The sequence below is a fragment of the Onychomys torridus genome, chromosome 23 (assembly GCF_903995425.1).
Source record: "Onychomys torridus chromosome 23, mOncTor1.1, whole genome shotgun sequence".
Classification (NCBI taxonomy): Eukaryota; Metazoa; Chordata; class Mammalia; order Rodentia; family Cricetidae; genus Onychomys; species Onychomys torridus.
The window spans coordinates 3,306,371-3,321,492 of NC_050465.1; the positions used below are offsets into that span (position 1 = coordinate 3,306,371).

Here is a 15,122-nt window from a genome sequence, read left to right on the forward strand (position 1 = left end):
AAAACTGACTCTAATTAAAGAAACTATTAAGCCAGTGTTTGTGGAGGTGCGTTGTAGGTTGAGATGGTTAACACTGTGGAGCTGGGAGGCAGATGAATGAGACCTGAGAAGCTGGAATAAACTCACGTTTAGAGGTGCTATTATGTTTTCAAATTGCCCAGCCCAGCCCTGGTTGCCAGGCTACCCTTGGCACAGGATGGCTGTGGCCTGTTAACAAGTCCATCCAGCCCTGTTGTAGGTGGTCAGGAAGCCATGTTGTCATCCTCTCTGCCCACTCTTTACTTCAGTGCCATAGATTACTGGGATCCTGAGTGTGAGGGACCCAAACACAGGCAGAGAATAACTGTCTCACTCTGTGCCCTCTGTGCTGAGAGATATAGATGAAACTAAACCATTGTCTTCCTGGGGGTGCCCTTCTCCCTACCATTGGGTCAAACATCTGTGGGCTGATGTGACCTCCCTTCTCCACCCATGTCTTCACATTTGTTCTACCTGCTTGCTAGCCTTTAGGCTCCACCTCCTCCCGCTCACACCCACCTCCCCTTTCTCTGAGTTCTGCAGCATTGGTAGAGCAGCCTCGGTCCCCACTCCTTCGGTCACTGGGTAGAGCATCTTCATTTTCAGGCTTGCTTTCCTTCTGCTGGGACTCAGCACATAGCAGACGCTTGAAAATATCGGTCACCAGTATTGAGCTGTGATGGAACATTTGTGTGAGCAGAGTCTGGCCAGGGTGCCGTGGGGCATAGAAGAAAAGAAAGAAGGAAGGTTGACCGGCCTGGTGGAGGTTTCTCTCAAGTGGCTTAGAATTTATATGGGGCCAGGCTGTGGTGGCGCATGCCTTTAATCCCAGCACTCAGGAGGCAGAGACAGGTGGATCTCTGTGAATTTGAAGCCAGCCTGGTCTACAGAGTGAGTTCTGGGACAGCCAGGACTGTTTCACAGAGAAACCCTGTCTCAAAAAACCAAAAAAAGAATTTATATGGGAAGACAGAACATTTGCTTAAAACCAGTTCAAATCAAGTGTAGTGAGTGGTGCATGCCTCGACTCTCAGCACTTAGGAGCCAGAGGCAACAGGCTCAGAAGTTCAGTGCCTTTCTTAGCCACATAGTGAGTTTAAGACCAGTTTGGGGTATATATAAGACCCTGTCTTACAAAACAAAAACCATGATAAAAAAAACCAGTTTGAGGTGTGTAAATTAACACAATTATGAGTGTGTTAGCTGAAGGCCAACAAGTCCGAGAGCCCACAGTAAGGACTGGGCATAACTGTGCCAAGGAAGTAAGGGCAGCTCTTCCTAGCTGTGGACGCAAAACAGCAGATTTGGGTGGTGAACCTCTAAATGGCTGTATGAACTCTGTCAGAACTCGTAGGGGAATCTGAGCGTGTTGGCTCATGCCTTTGACTCTTGTAGTTGAGTGCTTGATGCAGGAGGATCACAAGTTTGAGGCCAGCCTTGGCCATATAGTGAGTTCCACACAATCCTAGACTACCTAGCAAAAGGAAGGAAGGAAGCAAGCAAGCAAGCAAGCAAGCAAGCAAAGAAAGGGAGGAAAGAAAGAAGGGAGGGAAGGAAGGGAAACAGTTAGTAAGGAGGCTGCAGGTGAGATTGATGGGTTGCCTGAGGCCACACAGATCTGTTGGCAAAACTGAGATTAGACCTTGGGTCCTTGCTGTATTTACTCTTTCTGCTCCGCACCCTACGTGGCCAGCCTGTGACAGATCAGAGAGGCTGTGGCCCTCGTCAGGGATGCTGAGCTTGCATGGTGCATCATGAAGCTTTACTTTAAGACAAATCTCTTCCTCTGCCTGGACATTCCCCATCCTCACGCCCTCAGAGGGAGCTCAGCATGGTGGGTGGACCCATCTCCAGGTACAGTGTGCTGATGGTCCCCGGTCTGTCCTCTCCAGGTCCTGGCACTGTGGACAGCCAAGGGCAGATTGAGTTCCTTGCGTGCTATGCCACACTGAAGACCAAATCCCAGACCAAGTTCTACTTGGAGTTCCACTCAAGCTGCTTAGAGAGTAAGTGGCTGCTCAGTCACCCTTGGGCCACCCTTTCACATAAGTACCTTTCATTAGTGGTCGACCCCTCTTTTAAATTCCTCTCTCTGATGAGGACTCATGGATGGGCCTCAGTGGGTTCACTGAAGTAGGCTACAGGTGGGGTGCCTAAGAGGCTACCCCGTGACTATGAGGCCCCTTCAACACCCCTGTGGTCTGTGCTTCCACTGCCTCAGCCCTGGAGATAGGGGCAGCCACTAGTGCACAGACCCCTGGGCAAAGCTCCAGAACCCTGAAGATCAGACAGGGCCTAAACAGTTATGGCTGCCTTCCAGTGTGGTCCTGGGCCCCCTTGCCCTTTCCATATCATGGCACTTCCATTGTGGGGCTCACTGTGGCTGGAAGCAAGGTAGGGATGGACAGTTCTGTTTCAGGTGGCCATGTTGAGCACCCGCTGTGCTTATGAAGGATCCTTTCTATGCATCTACAGGCATATTGTCTGAGACTTCCACGCAAGAGAATTACATGCTTTCTACTTCTCCCTGGGATGTCCTCTAGCATAATGGGGGAAGGGTATGAACCAATTCTGCGAACAGGCATGGACCTTGCCTCTAGCGCCCAGCTGTCCTGCCAGCCAGGATTCTGCCCCCTCGTACCTTTCTGCACCTCCCTTCTCCAGTCCTTCCCAGCCCTTCCTGGGGATAGTGCCACCTTCACAACATCCTGAAGCCCCAGCTCTGCAGGCAGGGTCAAAACAGTTCCAACAGGGATGAGGGGTTTTGTGCGGGTGTTTTAAATAAACTATCGAGACATTTGCATAGATTTCTATGGAAACAGCATATTAGAAGACTTAAATTAGAATTCGAAAGGTTGCTATCTTGAGTGGCGTGGGATGAGCTGTCATGTTTCCCAATCTTCTTGCCTGCGATGTGATGACTTCTTTGTTGCCTGGTACACATTGCAAACGAAAGTCAAAAAGGAGGGGGAATCTCTTTGATTTTTCCTAAAAATAATTAGACTGTTGGCAAATGACCATCCTTTGAACAAAAACAGAATCCCCAGCAAACCAGATTCCTAAATGGTGCTGAGGCCCTAGAGACTTCAGAAGAAAGAGACAGTTTTCTGTGGTCCAGTGAAGGTGACCCTCAGCGTCTTTTCTGTCTGGTCCTGGCTCTGTGGTCTGCAAACCCGGTTTCTTATTCTCTGGCAGGTTTTGTCAAGAGTCAGGAGGGAGAAAACGAGGAGGGAAGCGAAGGAGAGCTGGTGGTGCGCTTTGGAGAGACTCTCCCGAAGGTAATGCAGGAAGAGAAGGTGCCTAGGGGAGGGGCCGTGACAATGGAGGCCAGCATGCAGCTGCAGCAGCAGGCCTGCCCGGATTGTCACCGCCATCCCAGACCAAGGCCAGAGGGGCAGCTTAGACTTTGCTCTCAAGTGATTTAAGGCACGCTTTTCAGCATGGACACGTGAGCTCGATATTCATGAACGGTTTTCAGCCCCTGGTATGCCTGGAATGCCCCTTTGGTTTTTGTTACCTTCTTGGTGCCTATAGTACCTGCGAGGGAATCTAAGCCTTTGCATGCACCAGGCAAGCACTCTACCATTGTGCTATGTCCCTGATAGCTCTGAACAATTTTTAGTAGCAGGAAGTTGGGGGCACTGCTGACATCCAGGAGTCTGTCACTCACCAAGCCACACCTTAGCAAGCTACAGGATACTTCAAGCCCAACTGAGGGTCTTTGGCAAGGAGACACATTTCCCCAGATGGGGAGCAGTCCCATGGTGCCCTCTTTATATGCAGCTGCAGACCTTGGAGGGGCTGGAAGGGAAGGTTTCCTTCCTCTGACCCCAGGAATATGCAAAGAAGGGAAGGAAGAACAGAGACAAGGGACCTAGAAGTTTGAGGATGGGGGGCAGGAAAGAAAGTTACTCCTCACTTGGCTGAGCAAGGGGCTCCATCTGCTCTCTTGGGCATGGAGAGCTTCAGTTCCACCTTCCTGTGTATTCTAACATCAAGACTGGTGGCCCACATCCACCTGTCCCTACCTGTCAGCTCTAATCTGGTGCCTCCTCTGCAGCTAAAGCCTATTATCTCTGATCCCGAGTACCTACTGGACCAGCACATCCTGATCAGCATTAAATCCTCTGATAGCGACGAATCCTACGGTAAGCATCCCAGGCCAGGGACCATACCTATCCATTAGCCTCAGCCTCTGTAGTGAAACTGGTGGTGACTCAGGCTTCCAAGCAAGCCTGTCTGCCCTTGCCCATGGGACACCATGATGCTGCCTCTTACTCTGCCCCTTCATTGCCAGAGGAGCTTTTCCTGATGGGTTACCATCTCTGTTCCTTGTGACTTCTGGGCACAACTGCCAGCAACCTCCCTCTTAGCCTTGCTGGGGGAGCTGCAGGTACCATGACAAGACCTCAAGAGGCAGGTTCTGTTCCCCAATGAGTAAACAGGTAAACTGACTCAGAGAGGTCAAGTGACTTGCCTAGGTCACACAGTCATCATCTGAGCTGTGACTTGATTCTGAATCTTCTTGTGCCACTGCTCCTCTCTTGTGTCCCCAGCCAGCTCTGCAGACCTAGGTACAGAGCAGCAGCCTCTCCCTGCTGCCAGGCCAGCTCTCCAGCCTGTCCTCCTTTCGTTTCAGACTTCTTCTTTTTGCATAGACATTTTAGACTGACCTATGCTCTTCCCTGCTCATCTGGTTTTGTTTATTTCTTGTTCTATTTCAAACCTCGGGAAGTGAGCTTTCCCTACAGCAATCAGATTAGCATTTAATGCTGTTTCTTGGATGGATTTTCTAGGATTTGATTTTTTTTTTTCTTTCCACATTGATCTGTATAGAGACATTTGCCCCGTGTTGCTAAGGCATAGATCGAAAGGGTGTGTCAGTTCATCCCTGCCTGGCTGATTACTTCAAGGAATTGTCTCCCAGCACTGCGGCTACATCTCCAGGCATGTTCCATGTCTGTCTCATGCCCAGGTTTTCATGTTGATGTTGTCTCTCCTTTCCCCAGGTGAAGGCTGCATTGCCCTGCATCTGGAGACCACAGAGACTCAGCTTCCCATCTACACGCCTCTCACCCACCACGGGGAGATGACTGGACACTTCAGGGGGGAGATAAAGCTGCAGACCTCCCAGGGCAAGATGAGGGAAAAGCTCTATGGTAGGCCAGCCCCTTCCGGCCTTCCCAGAGGCGGCTGCGCTAGGGACGGGCATGAGCTTTCTCTCAGCAAAGCTATTGAGTGTTCTGTGATCCATGCCCCCAGGGTAGAACATGGTCGGAAAGCCTCTAGGGCAGCATGCTGCTGCACCCTTGTAATCCCAACACTTAGGAGACTGAGGCAGGAGTGTCATGAGTTCAAGGCTAGCCGGGTGACATAGTAAGACAATGGTTTTTGATGAGAAGAACAAAAAAGGCATCTTATTTGTCTCTCACAACAGCCCTGTGAGCCAAGTATGATTATCTCTACTTGGCAGATTGGGAAACTGAGGCATAGATAAGCTAGGTGACTGGCTGAAGGTTACAGACTCAGGAAGTGGCTAAGGTAAGGTTCACCCAGGGCTAATCAGGAGTGGTGGGCACACTGGTTGCTTGCCTCTTATGGAAAGAGTGAGAGCAGAACTCACAACAGAGGGCAGTGGGGCTCCCCATGCCCAGGAAGGCTCTGGTGCGCCAAGGGCCTCTGCTTCTGTCCATGCAACTCCCCTATGCCCTGTGAGAGCTTTTCTCTAGCAGGACAGTGGGTTGAAGAGATAGCGGTCATCACCTAGCAATCACATGCCAAATTCAGAAACAAAGCTGGGGGTCCCTGTAAGCCCCATAAACAGATTAGATCCGCATGTGAGGTACTCTGATGTTATGTATCATTTGTTCTAATCTGACAAGAAATGTTTGTCTGTTTTGTCCTTGGCTGAGATAACAAGTTAGAGATATTTCATGAAATCACAACTGAATCACAAGTATCTATTCTCTTCCTGCTGGACCCGTGACAGGAATCATTAATCAGTCACCAAGCATAAGGATTTTGAAACCTGAAATACCTCTCCCTGCATTGACTTTCCAGATTTGGCCTGCAAATGGATACCACATTGCCATTTCTAACCCCTGTGGTGACCTGGCCTTCACATGATTTTTCTTGAACCCCTCTCTTCCAGACTTTGTGAAGACAGAGCGGGATGAGTCCAGTGGAATGAAGTCCCTGAAGAACCTCACCAGCCATGACCCCATGAGGCAATGGGAGCCTGCAGGCAGGTAGGTGAAACTTGCCAAGATGTACTACCACTAGCTGGGTTGTGTGTGCCAAAGTCCAGGAGAGGGTAAAGTGGGACACTTGGGAAAGCCAAGGTCAGAGGAGAAGGGATGCTGTGGTCTACGGGGCCACTCTCCTACTTCAGTTACACATCCTGAGTTCAAATCTCCACCTTTGGGGAGATCAGTGTGACTGTGACAAAGGCTTGGAGACTCTCCCATGTTGGAACAGTTCAGCTCAATTGGCCCTTTATGAGCACCTAGGCTATATCAAGTGGAAGGCTGTGCAGTCCAGAAGGAGGAATTATAGGTGACTGAATAATTCTGGGGTAAAGATGCTTTCCCTCTGTCCAGGGAAGCCAGAAACATAAGCGGTCAAATGTCCCCATCTATGGCTGCCTAGTTTCGATTTCTGTTGTGTGACAGATACCCGATTGGGGATGAAAGGGTTCCTTTGACTTTCAAGCCCACATTACAGTCCATTGTTGTGGAGAAGTTAAGGCAGAAACTTAAAGTATTATAGCGACAGTCAAGAACAGGGAATAAATCCGTGCACCCTTGCTTGCTCTCAGCTATTTTTCACTCAGGCACTGTTCAGGGCCCAGCCTAGGAAATGGTGCTGCCCACAGTGGGCTGGGTCTTCCTTCATTAATTAACAATGAAGACAAGTCCCATAGCCATACCCACAGGCCAAACTGGTCTAGATAATTCCTCATTAAGACTTCTTCCGGGTGATTCTAGATTGTGTTTAGAGGACAGCTGAAACTAACCAACACAGAGAGATGTAGTGGCACATGCCTTTAATTCCAGCACTCATGGGGCAGAAGCATGCCTGTCTCTGTGAGTTCAAGGCTAGCTGTTTCTACACAGTGGGTTCCAGGATAGCCAGAGCTATGCAATGAGAACCTGTCTCAAGGAAAAAAAAAAAAACCTTACAAACACAGCGACTAACAGGAAGGACTGACTTGAGAATAGCTTGGACGTTCCAGCCTGTATTACTAAAGGACAGCATTTCATAATACCAGAATCACCTCTATTTCCTAATGTGGCCTTGTTAGTCCTCCTGAGATAGAGCCCAGCATGGAGACAGTGTGGTGTGTGACTACAAGAGTACCCTCACCGAGGTCTAGACTGTCTCCTCCAGTTTTAAGATAGCTGCCTTCCTCAACACCTCTAGCCTCAACCTCCATGACTGCATACTCACCTTGCCATTCTGATGTCTTACACAGAATGTGCAAACCCATGTGTCCCACATGGGCCTTGTTCAGTCTGCCTTGAAAAATGTACTATTTACCCTGCTCCCCCAACACGAGCGCGCGCGCACACACACACACACACACACACACACACACACACACACACACACAGCTCTGCCACTGCCATGTTCTCATTCTACTCTCTCACGCTGACTGGTCTTCGGAGAGCCTTGCCACAGGCCAATCTCTATCCCTGACCTTTGGACCTTGGCATGGACCTTTGCCACTGCCCAGAGCATCCTTCTTTTTCTTTCTTCTGCATTTCATCTCATTTCCATACAAAGACAACCTTGATGCGCTTCTCCAGCTGCCTTCTGCCTAGTGGCTCCCAGCCTTCCTGCTCATCTCCCCTTGGTCTCTTCTTTCTTTTTACTGCATTGCATGCATCCATAAATGAGTGAATGAATTAATTACCCCAGAATGAAGGCACTAAGAAGTCGAGAAGCCGAGGAACATTTTCCTCAGGTTGGTGCCAACTGAGAAGGGAAGAGGCCTCAGATGTGCCTCCACATCTTCCTACAGGGTCCCTGCATGTAGTGTCTCCAGTCTCAATGAGATCATCAATCCAAACTACATTGGTGTGGGGCCCTTCGGACAGCCCCTGCATGGGAAATCAACCCTATCCCCAGACCAGCAACTCACAGCCTGGAGTTATGACCAGCCACCCAAGGACTCCTCCCTGGGGCCCGGGAGGGGAGAGGGTCCTCCTACTCCCCCCTCCCAGCCACCTCTGTCTCCAAAGAAGTTTTCATCCTCCACAGCCAACCGTGGCCTCTGCCCCAGGATGCAAGAGGCAAGGTTAGTCTCTTCTGAATTGTGTTTTCCTGCTTGCAAGCACCCCCTGGGGGCTCCCAAAGATGGCGGCCTGAGGAGGACAGAGTTGTAGTAGGTTCGGCTACTTTGGCTTCTGCTTGTCCAAACCTGACTTTAAATCCAGGGGTGGGTGGGTTGCCAAGAAGAGCATCTTCTTATAAATACTGCATTTACTATCGCTGGGCAATAATGGCGCATGACTTTAATCCCAGCACTCGAGAGGCAGAGGCAAGCGGATCTCTGTGAGTTCAAGGCCAGCCTGGGCTACCGAGTGAGATCCAGACCAGCCAAGTATACACAGAGAAACCCTGTCCCGAAAAACGAACAAACAAAAAAGCCCTGCATTTACTGACGAAGACATTTCTAGAACCAGTGGCGTCCTTTGCCACTCTCCACTCCCTGGAGGTCTCTGGGGGAAAGGGGTGAGGATTTCTGAGTAGAAGCCTTCACCTACCCAAATCTCTCTCTTTTCTTAAAAAACAAGCATCCATGTTCTCATATATACCTCTCTGGATTTCCCCATTAGTGGCAATTAAAAATAATAATAAATTGGGACTAGAAATCCAGATGAAAGCAGAGCTGTTGCCCTACAGAGGGACTGGCCAAAACTTTTTTAGGAGGAAGAGCCACACAGCCCAGGGATGAAGTCTCTAAGCAGCTAAGGGAGACACTAGGTGGGGACCTCATCCCTACAGGATGACAGATGGCCGAGAGACATCCGGACCCAGTTGACAGTGACACAGATGTGTCCCCTCACAGCTGTCTAAAGCACTCTGTGATGCCACAGGCTCTCACGTGCAGACTCTTTCCTGAGTCCTGTTTTCTTTTCTTGCCTCCTCAGGACTTCAGTTCCGTAGCGGAGCTAACTTACAGTAATCAGGAGCCAATGCTGGGGCATCATCCACGGTGTGGTTTCCCCCGCCCACAACCCCTCCAAGTCAAATGCCCATGCCAGGCCTGCCCGGGGATTCCTCTGGAGAGGCACTGATACTCCTGTGCCTTAGCTGTTGCTTAAACTAGCTGAAAGGGGCAGGGTCACAGGCCCCTGAACCTAGCCAGGTCTAGAGCTAGCCTCAGTATCTCTCCCTGGAGAAAAGGACCAAGGTCTCCATCCAGTAGGTACTGAAGTGCTCAACTGACAAAGGCAATCTCTCCAGTGACCCCAGGAAGCAAAGCTAGAAACAGCCACAAAGAAAACGGAAGTCCATGTAATCCTCAGGTTCCCAAGGCAGAGGTCACTTCATGATTCACACTGTGAGCTTGGTGGGACCATGTTCCTTCCAGCCCTGGGTGACAGCACAGGGGTAGGCATCCTTCAGGGCCCATAGGATGAGGGTCTAAGCTCGCCTCTCACCAAAGAGAAAATTAGACACAAAACCTTGAAGCCCCCATACCTGCTGCTCCAGGTACCCAGCTCAGCCTGAATAAAGGCAATGAGGCATCACTGGTACTTCAAGGTCCCCCCACACACACTCCTGCAGGACTTAGGGGCAATGGCCACACATCCCAGGGAGCCCAGGGCTGCCCCAATCAGGATTTAAGACCCATCTCCTGGAAAACACTTCAATCCTGGCAAGCAAGGTTGACTCCCATCCAAGGTCAAGGCTGGATGATAAGAAACAAGCCTCTGCTGGGACCCTGGCTGGCATCTGGAGTCTTCTGCATGAGAACAGACTCTGTCCTCTGGATAAGGGCTTGGTTCTCCATTACCAGGAGACTAAAACTCTTTAATCTGTTTTTTCCTAACCTCCCCCTAAGGAAGGCAGAAGCACTCTGAGCACCTTGCTGTAGGGAACACTTTCTAAGCTCCATCTCATTGGCTCTGTCCTCTGCTCCCCCCCCCCCCAATGTCTACAGCTGAATGGATAGTCAGGTGCCAAGCCTTGTGGGTTTTTTCCTTAATTAAATACACACACACACACACACACACACACACACACACACACACACACACAGTGTATGGGTGTTTTGCCTGCTTCTATCTATCACATGCAGTGCCCTCAGAGGCCGGAAGAGGACATTGGATATCCAAGAACTGCAGTTACATACAGTTGTGAACCACTATGCAGATGCTGGGAATTAAACCTGGGTCTTCTGGAAGAGGAGCAAGTACTCTTAGCCACTGAGCCGTCTCTCTGCCCCTGGCCTTGTGTTTTCACTTTCTATCCAGCCTTCTGCTTCATCTGAGACCCTGAGACCTACCCACAATAGAGGTCTTAGAGGGTCTGGACAGGTTCAAAAGAGGGTCAGAGCAAGGATGGCTTTTGGCATCTGTCAAGGTCTCAACCCTTCTGGATATGTAGTGACTTCCAGTTTTTCCAAAAAGTAAAAGGTAGGCTGCTGAGTTGTCTCAGTGGATAAAGGTGCTTGCCACCAAGCCTGACAATCTGAGTTCAGTCCCAGGAACTGATGTAGTGGAAGAAGAGAATTGTCCCCTACAAGCTGTCCTTTGAAATAGTACTGCCCACAGTGGGCAAGTCTTCCCACATAATTATCTAATCAAGATAATCTCCCAGAGGCTGTCTCGCAGGTCATTGTGGACCTCATCAAGTTGACAACTGAGATTGTCACAGAAACCGTGCTTCCCAGAGCCTTCTAGAGAGAAAGCTTTATGGCCCTGGGAAGAATAATGTGACTATTGGCCCTTGGGCCTGGGGTTTGATTTGTGGGGCATGTCAGCTCTGCTGTTACAACAGTGTCTCACACATACATGGTGGCTTCCTACATGTTACCCTTTCTACAAAATCTCCAGGGGTAACCCACTTGCTCATGGATGCTATGGTTTAAACAGAATTAAGGTTGCCTCTGAGAACATGAAGAAACTTGGAATGTCATAGTACCATCCTCTCTCTCTCTCTCTCTCTCTCTCTCTCTCTCTCTCTCTCTCTCTCTTTCTCTCTCTCTCTCACAGACAGGATCTCTCTATTATGTAGCTCTGGATGTGTTAGACTCATGGAAATCTGCCTGCCTCTGTCTCCCAAGTGCTGAGATTAAAGGTGTGCGCCACCGCTGCCCAGCTCCACTGTCTCCTGTTTATGTACTTATTTTAAAAAGTGTCACCAGTTGTGGTGACACAGACAGGTAAGATATGCTGAAGAGGTGGGAGGCAGGAGGACCATGAGGCTGTCTGGGACACTACCTTTAGCCTGACATGGTGGTGAATGCCTTTAATCCCAATACTCGGCAGACAGGGAGGCAGGTGGATCTCTACATCAGCCAAGGATACATAGTGAGACCCTGCATTTTATATATATATATACACACATATATATATACATATACATATATACATATATATGTATATATATACACACATATATATGTATATGTATATATATGTATGTATAATAATGATATATAATATATATCTCAAGGTGAAGTTTATGTAAAATTATCCTCTGGAAAATGAACGATTTGGTGTCAGTTGGTGTATTACATGTTATACCACCACTACTGTATTTAGTTTCAGAACATTTATATCTCCCCTAAATGAAAGCCCCGAAGCAGAAGCATCTACTCCCCAGGTCCTGACTTCTAAACTTGTTTCCTCTCCTACTCTCCTCTACCCTGTGGTTCCAGACCTGCTGACCTGGGGAAAGTGGAAGCTCTGTTACAGGAGGACTTGCAGCTGACGAAGCCAGAGATGTTCGAGAACCCGCTGTACGGGTCTGTGAGTTCCTTCCCTAAGATGGTGGCCAGGAAAGAGCAGGAATCCCCCAAGATGCTGCGGAAGGAGCCCCCACCCTGTCCAGACCCAGGAATCTCACCACCCAGCATCCTGCTCCCCAAAGCCCAAGAGGTGGAAGGTGTCAAGGGGACAAGCAAACAGGTCCCCGTGCCTGTCTTTGGCCCCACACCCCGGATGCGCTCCTTTACATGTTCCAACTCTGCTGACGGACGGGTGCCCAGCGGGGACAAGAACCAAGGGAAACCCAAGGCCTCAGCCAGTTCCCAAGCCCCGGTGCCAGCCAAGAGGCCTATCAAGCCTTCCAGGTCCGAAATGAGCCAACAGACGACTCCCATCCCAGCTCCACGGCCGCCCCTGCCAGTCAAGAGCCCTGCGGTCTTGCAGCTGCAGCACTCCAAAGGCCGAGACTACCGTGACAACACAGAGCTTCCCCACCATGGCAAGCACCGCCATGAGGAGGGGCTGCTTGGCAGGACTGCCATGCAGGTGTGTTTGTTGGCCCTATATATTTCAGTTTTAGTATCTTTAATTACTATATGCACTCAAAACATTCCAGGTATTTTAGACTTCAGGCAGAATATCCCCTTCTAATAGACTATATTTATTCTAGAGCAAAACTGACACTTTAAAAAACAAAACCGCAGTTGAGACTGGACATGGTAGTACACCATCTAATCCCAGCATTCTGAAAGTTTAAGGCAGGAGGCCTGGGTGTTGAAGGTCAGCCTGGGCTATACTTAAGACACTGTCTTAAGAACAACCAACATTGTGGGGTGGTGATGGCGCACGCCTTTAATCCCAGCGCTCGGGAGGCAGAGGCAGGAGGATCTCTGTGAGTTCAAGGCCAGCCTGGTCTACAGAGTGAGTTCTGGGACAGACTCCAAAGCTACACAGAGAAACCCTGTCTCAAAAAAAAAACAAAAAAACAAAAAAAGAACAACTAACATCAGCAGTCTGGGAGCTAAGCTCAGTGGTAGAAACAAACGAAACCTCCATGAAGCCTTCTGCTGAATCCCCAGTACCACAAGAGAAATGAACAGACTCTAGAACCACACTGCTTGCTGTTCTGTTATTGTATTATTATTATTTTGTTTTTGTTTTTTGTTTTTGAGACAAGGTTTCTCTGTGTAGTCCTGTCTGTCCTGGAACTTGCTCTGTAGACCTGGCTGGCCTCAAACTCGAAGATCTGCCTCCCAAATGCTGGGATAAAAGATTTTCACCAACACACCTGGCCCATTATTGTATTTTATTGCAGTATTGAGGGTCAAACTCAGGGCCTTCCACACCAGACAAATGCTGTACTGCAGTTCTGTGTCGGATTTAAATCCCAAGTCTCTGCCCAGCTCTGTGCCTTCTTAGTCTGTCAAAAGAGGATATTAATGGTATCTGCTATATAGATTTATGGGGAGAAATAGATTATGCCATATGCTATTACTTTATGTTATCATTTTTACAGTTATTACTCATGTTTCATGTATATAACATGTATCTGTTTCATATATAGTCTATGCATAGAACCTATGAATTAGCATATAAGACACTTAGGACAGTGCACTTTCATGTCAGCCTGATCTAGCTCACAGCACTAGGGGTCAAATGTGGCTGGAGATAGCAAGGCCCTGATAACCATTCTCTTCTCATCCTACAGTGAAGTCCTTGGTGAGCTGCTGGAGATGGGAGCCTGGAGGAACAGCACAGAGCAGGCCAAAGCCTCTCCCAGGGCCTCCTGCTAGCTCCTCTTATCCAGCTTCAAGTCCAAGGCTGTGTATTTTTAAGAAAAGGGCCTCGCTTCTCTGTGGTCCAAAGAGTGTGCTGGCTGCAACACTGGGCAGCAGATGCTGAAGCTGGCTGGAAAACACTTAACTATATGGACAACAGACAGCCACACCCAGGTCTCAGAACTTGGACTCCAGTGCCTTCTTCTGGTCATCCTTTTTAAAGAAAGGAACTGAGACACTCGTCTGAGGGTGAAGATATAAATAATAATAATATTAATAATAATAATGGTCAGGTGCCATGTGCTGTGTTAAGTGCTTTATGAACATTTGTCTGACTGGCCTCCAAGCTGAGGTTTCAGTCAACCTGAACCCTGGGCCCTGACCCACCAATCCCAAATGGTAGGTCCTGAGAAGTTTAAACAAAGCATTAAAAAAGCCAGCAAAACCTAGAGCTAGCCAGGCTCCACTGCAGTGACCTGAAGAATCTGCATAACTAACTGAGGGTACAAGGAGTCCGGCCCTGTCCAAGTTCAGAGATGCAAGCTGCTTTAGCTAAGGCTGGGGTTCTGTTACAGCCTGGATCTGCCTGGTTTCTGTTGTGTTTTCAGTCTGGGGGAGTCAGAGATCAGCTCCAGCTCGCCAATGAAGAGATCTAACCTCAACCTAAGCCGGCCATGTCAGGCCCCTGCTGAACCTATGGCCCAGTACTCCCTGTGTCGCTATAGGTGGGCAGCTACCACCATACCCTGGGTTAGGCCAAGCACACCCCCATGTCCTCTCCCCCCCTCCCCCTGCCGGCATTTCTGGTGTACTGAAGAAGAATCCTACCACTATCCCCCATGGCTGAGCTCTCCAGCCTGCTGTCAGGGAAGGTGAGCCTTGCTTGGTCCCAGGCTCTCAAAATAGTTGTGTGGCTTGCCCTGTGTCTTTTTTTTTTTTTTTCTCGATTTTTCGAGACAGGGTTTCTCTGTGTAGCTTTGTGCCTTCCCTGGAACTCGCTTTGTAGACCAGGCTGGCCTCGAAACTCACAGAGATCCGCCTGCCTCTGCCTCCCAAGTGCTGGGATTAAAGGCATGCGCCACCCCCACCCAGCTTTTGTCTTGCTTTTTGATGTATCAGGATTAATGTAGGAAACCAGATCCAGAGTGTGCAGGAAAGCAGGTATATCCCCTATGTTTCCCAGTCTGTGTGACCAATAAATTGTACCTTTCTAACTAGGTTCCTGACTGTATGGCATCTTCCTGATACCCAGGGTCATAATTCTTCCCTGTGCTGTAACTACTGCAGTGAGACTTTGGAACAGGAGGAGGCAGCTGAGCGTTCCTGAGGGCCAGAAAATAGTATCCTCACCATGGAGACAGTCTGGAGTTAGGCATGGACATGA

General features: G+C 49.2%; 1 protein-coding gene across 1 annotated transcript in view; it reads left to right on the plus strand.

Moving 5' to 3' along the window:
- The window catches only part of Inpp5d (inositol polyphosphate-5-phosphatase D), a 111,010-nt gene extending 96,338 nt beyond the window's left edge, over positions 1-14,672 (plus strand). Inside the window, exons 20-27 of the mRNA XM_036173709.1 lie at positions 1,911-2,024; positions 3,214-3,296; positions 4,079-4,166; positions 5,028-5,177; positions 6,170-6,266; positions 8,042-8,317; positions 11,912-12,506; positions 13,669-14,672. Of these exons, the coding sequence (XP_036029602.1) occupies positions 1,911-2,024; positions 3,214-3,296; positions 4,079-4,166; positions 5,028-5,177; positions 6,170-6,266; positions 8,042-8,317; positions 11,912-12,506; positions 13,669-13,671 (1,406 nt within the window). The 3' untranslated portion in view covers positions 13,672-14,672. The remainder of the gene's footprint in view (positions 1-1,910; positions 2,025-3,213; positions 3,297-4,078; positions 4,167-5,027; positions 5,178-6,169; positions 6,267-8,041; positions 8,318-11,911; positions 12,507-13,668) is intronic.
- The last annotated feature ends 450 nt before the right edge of the window (positions 14,673-15,122 follow it).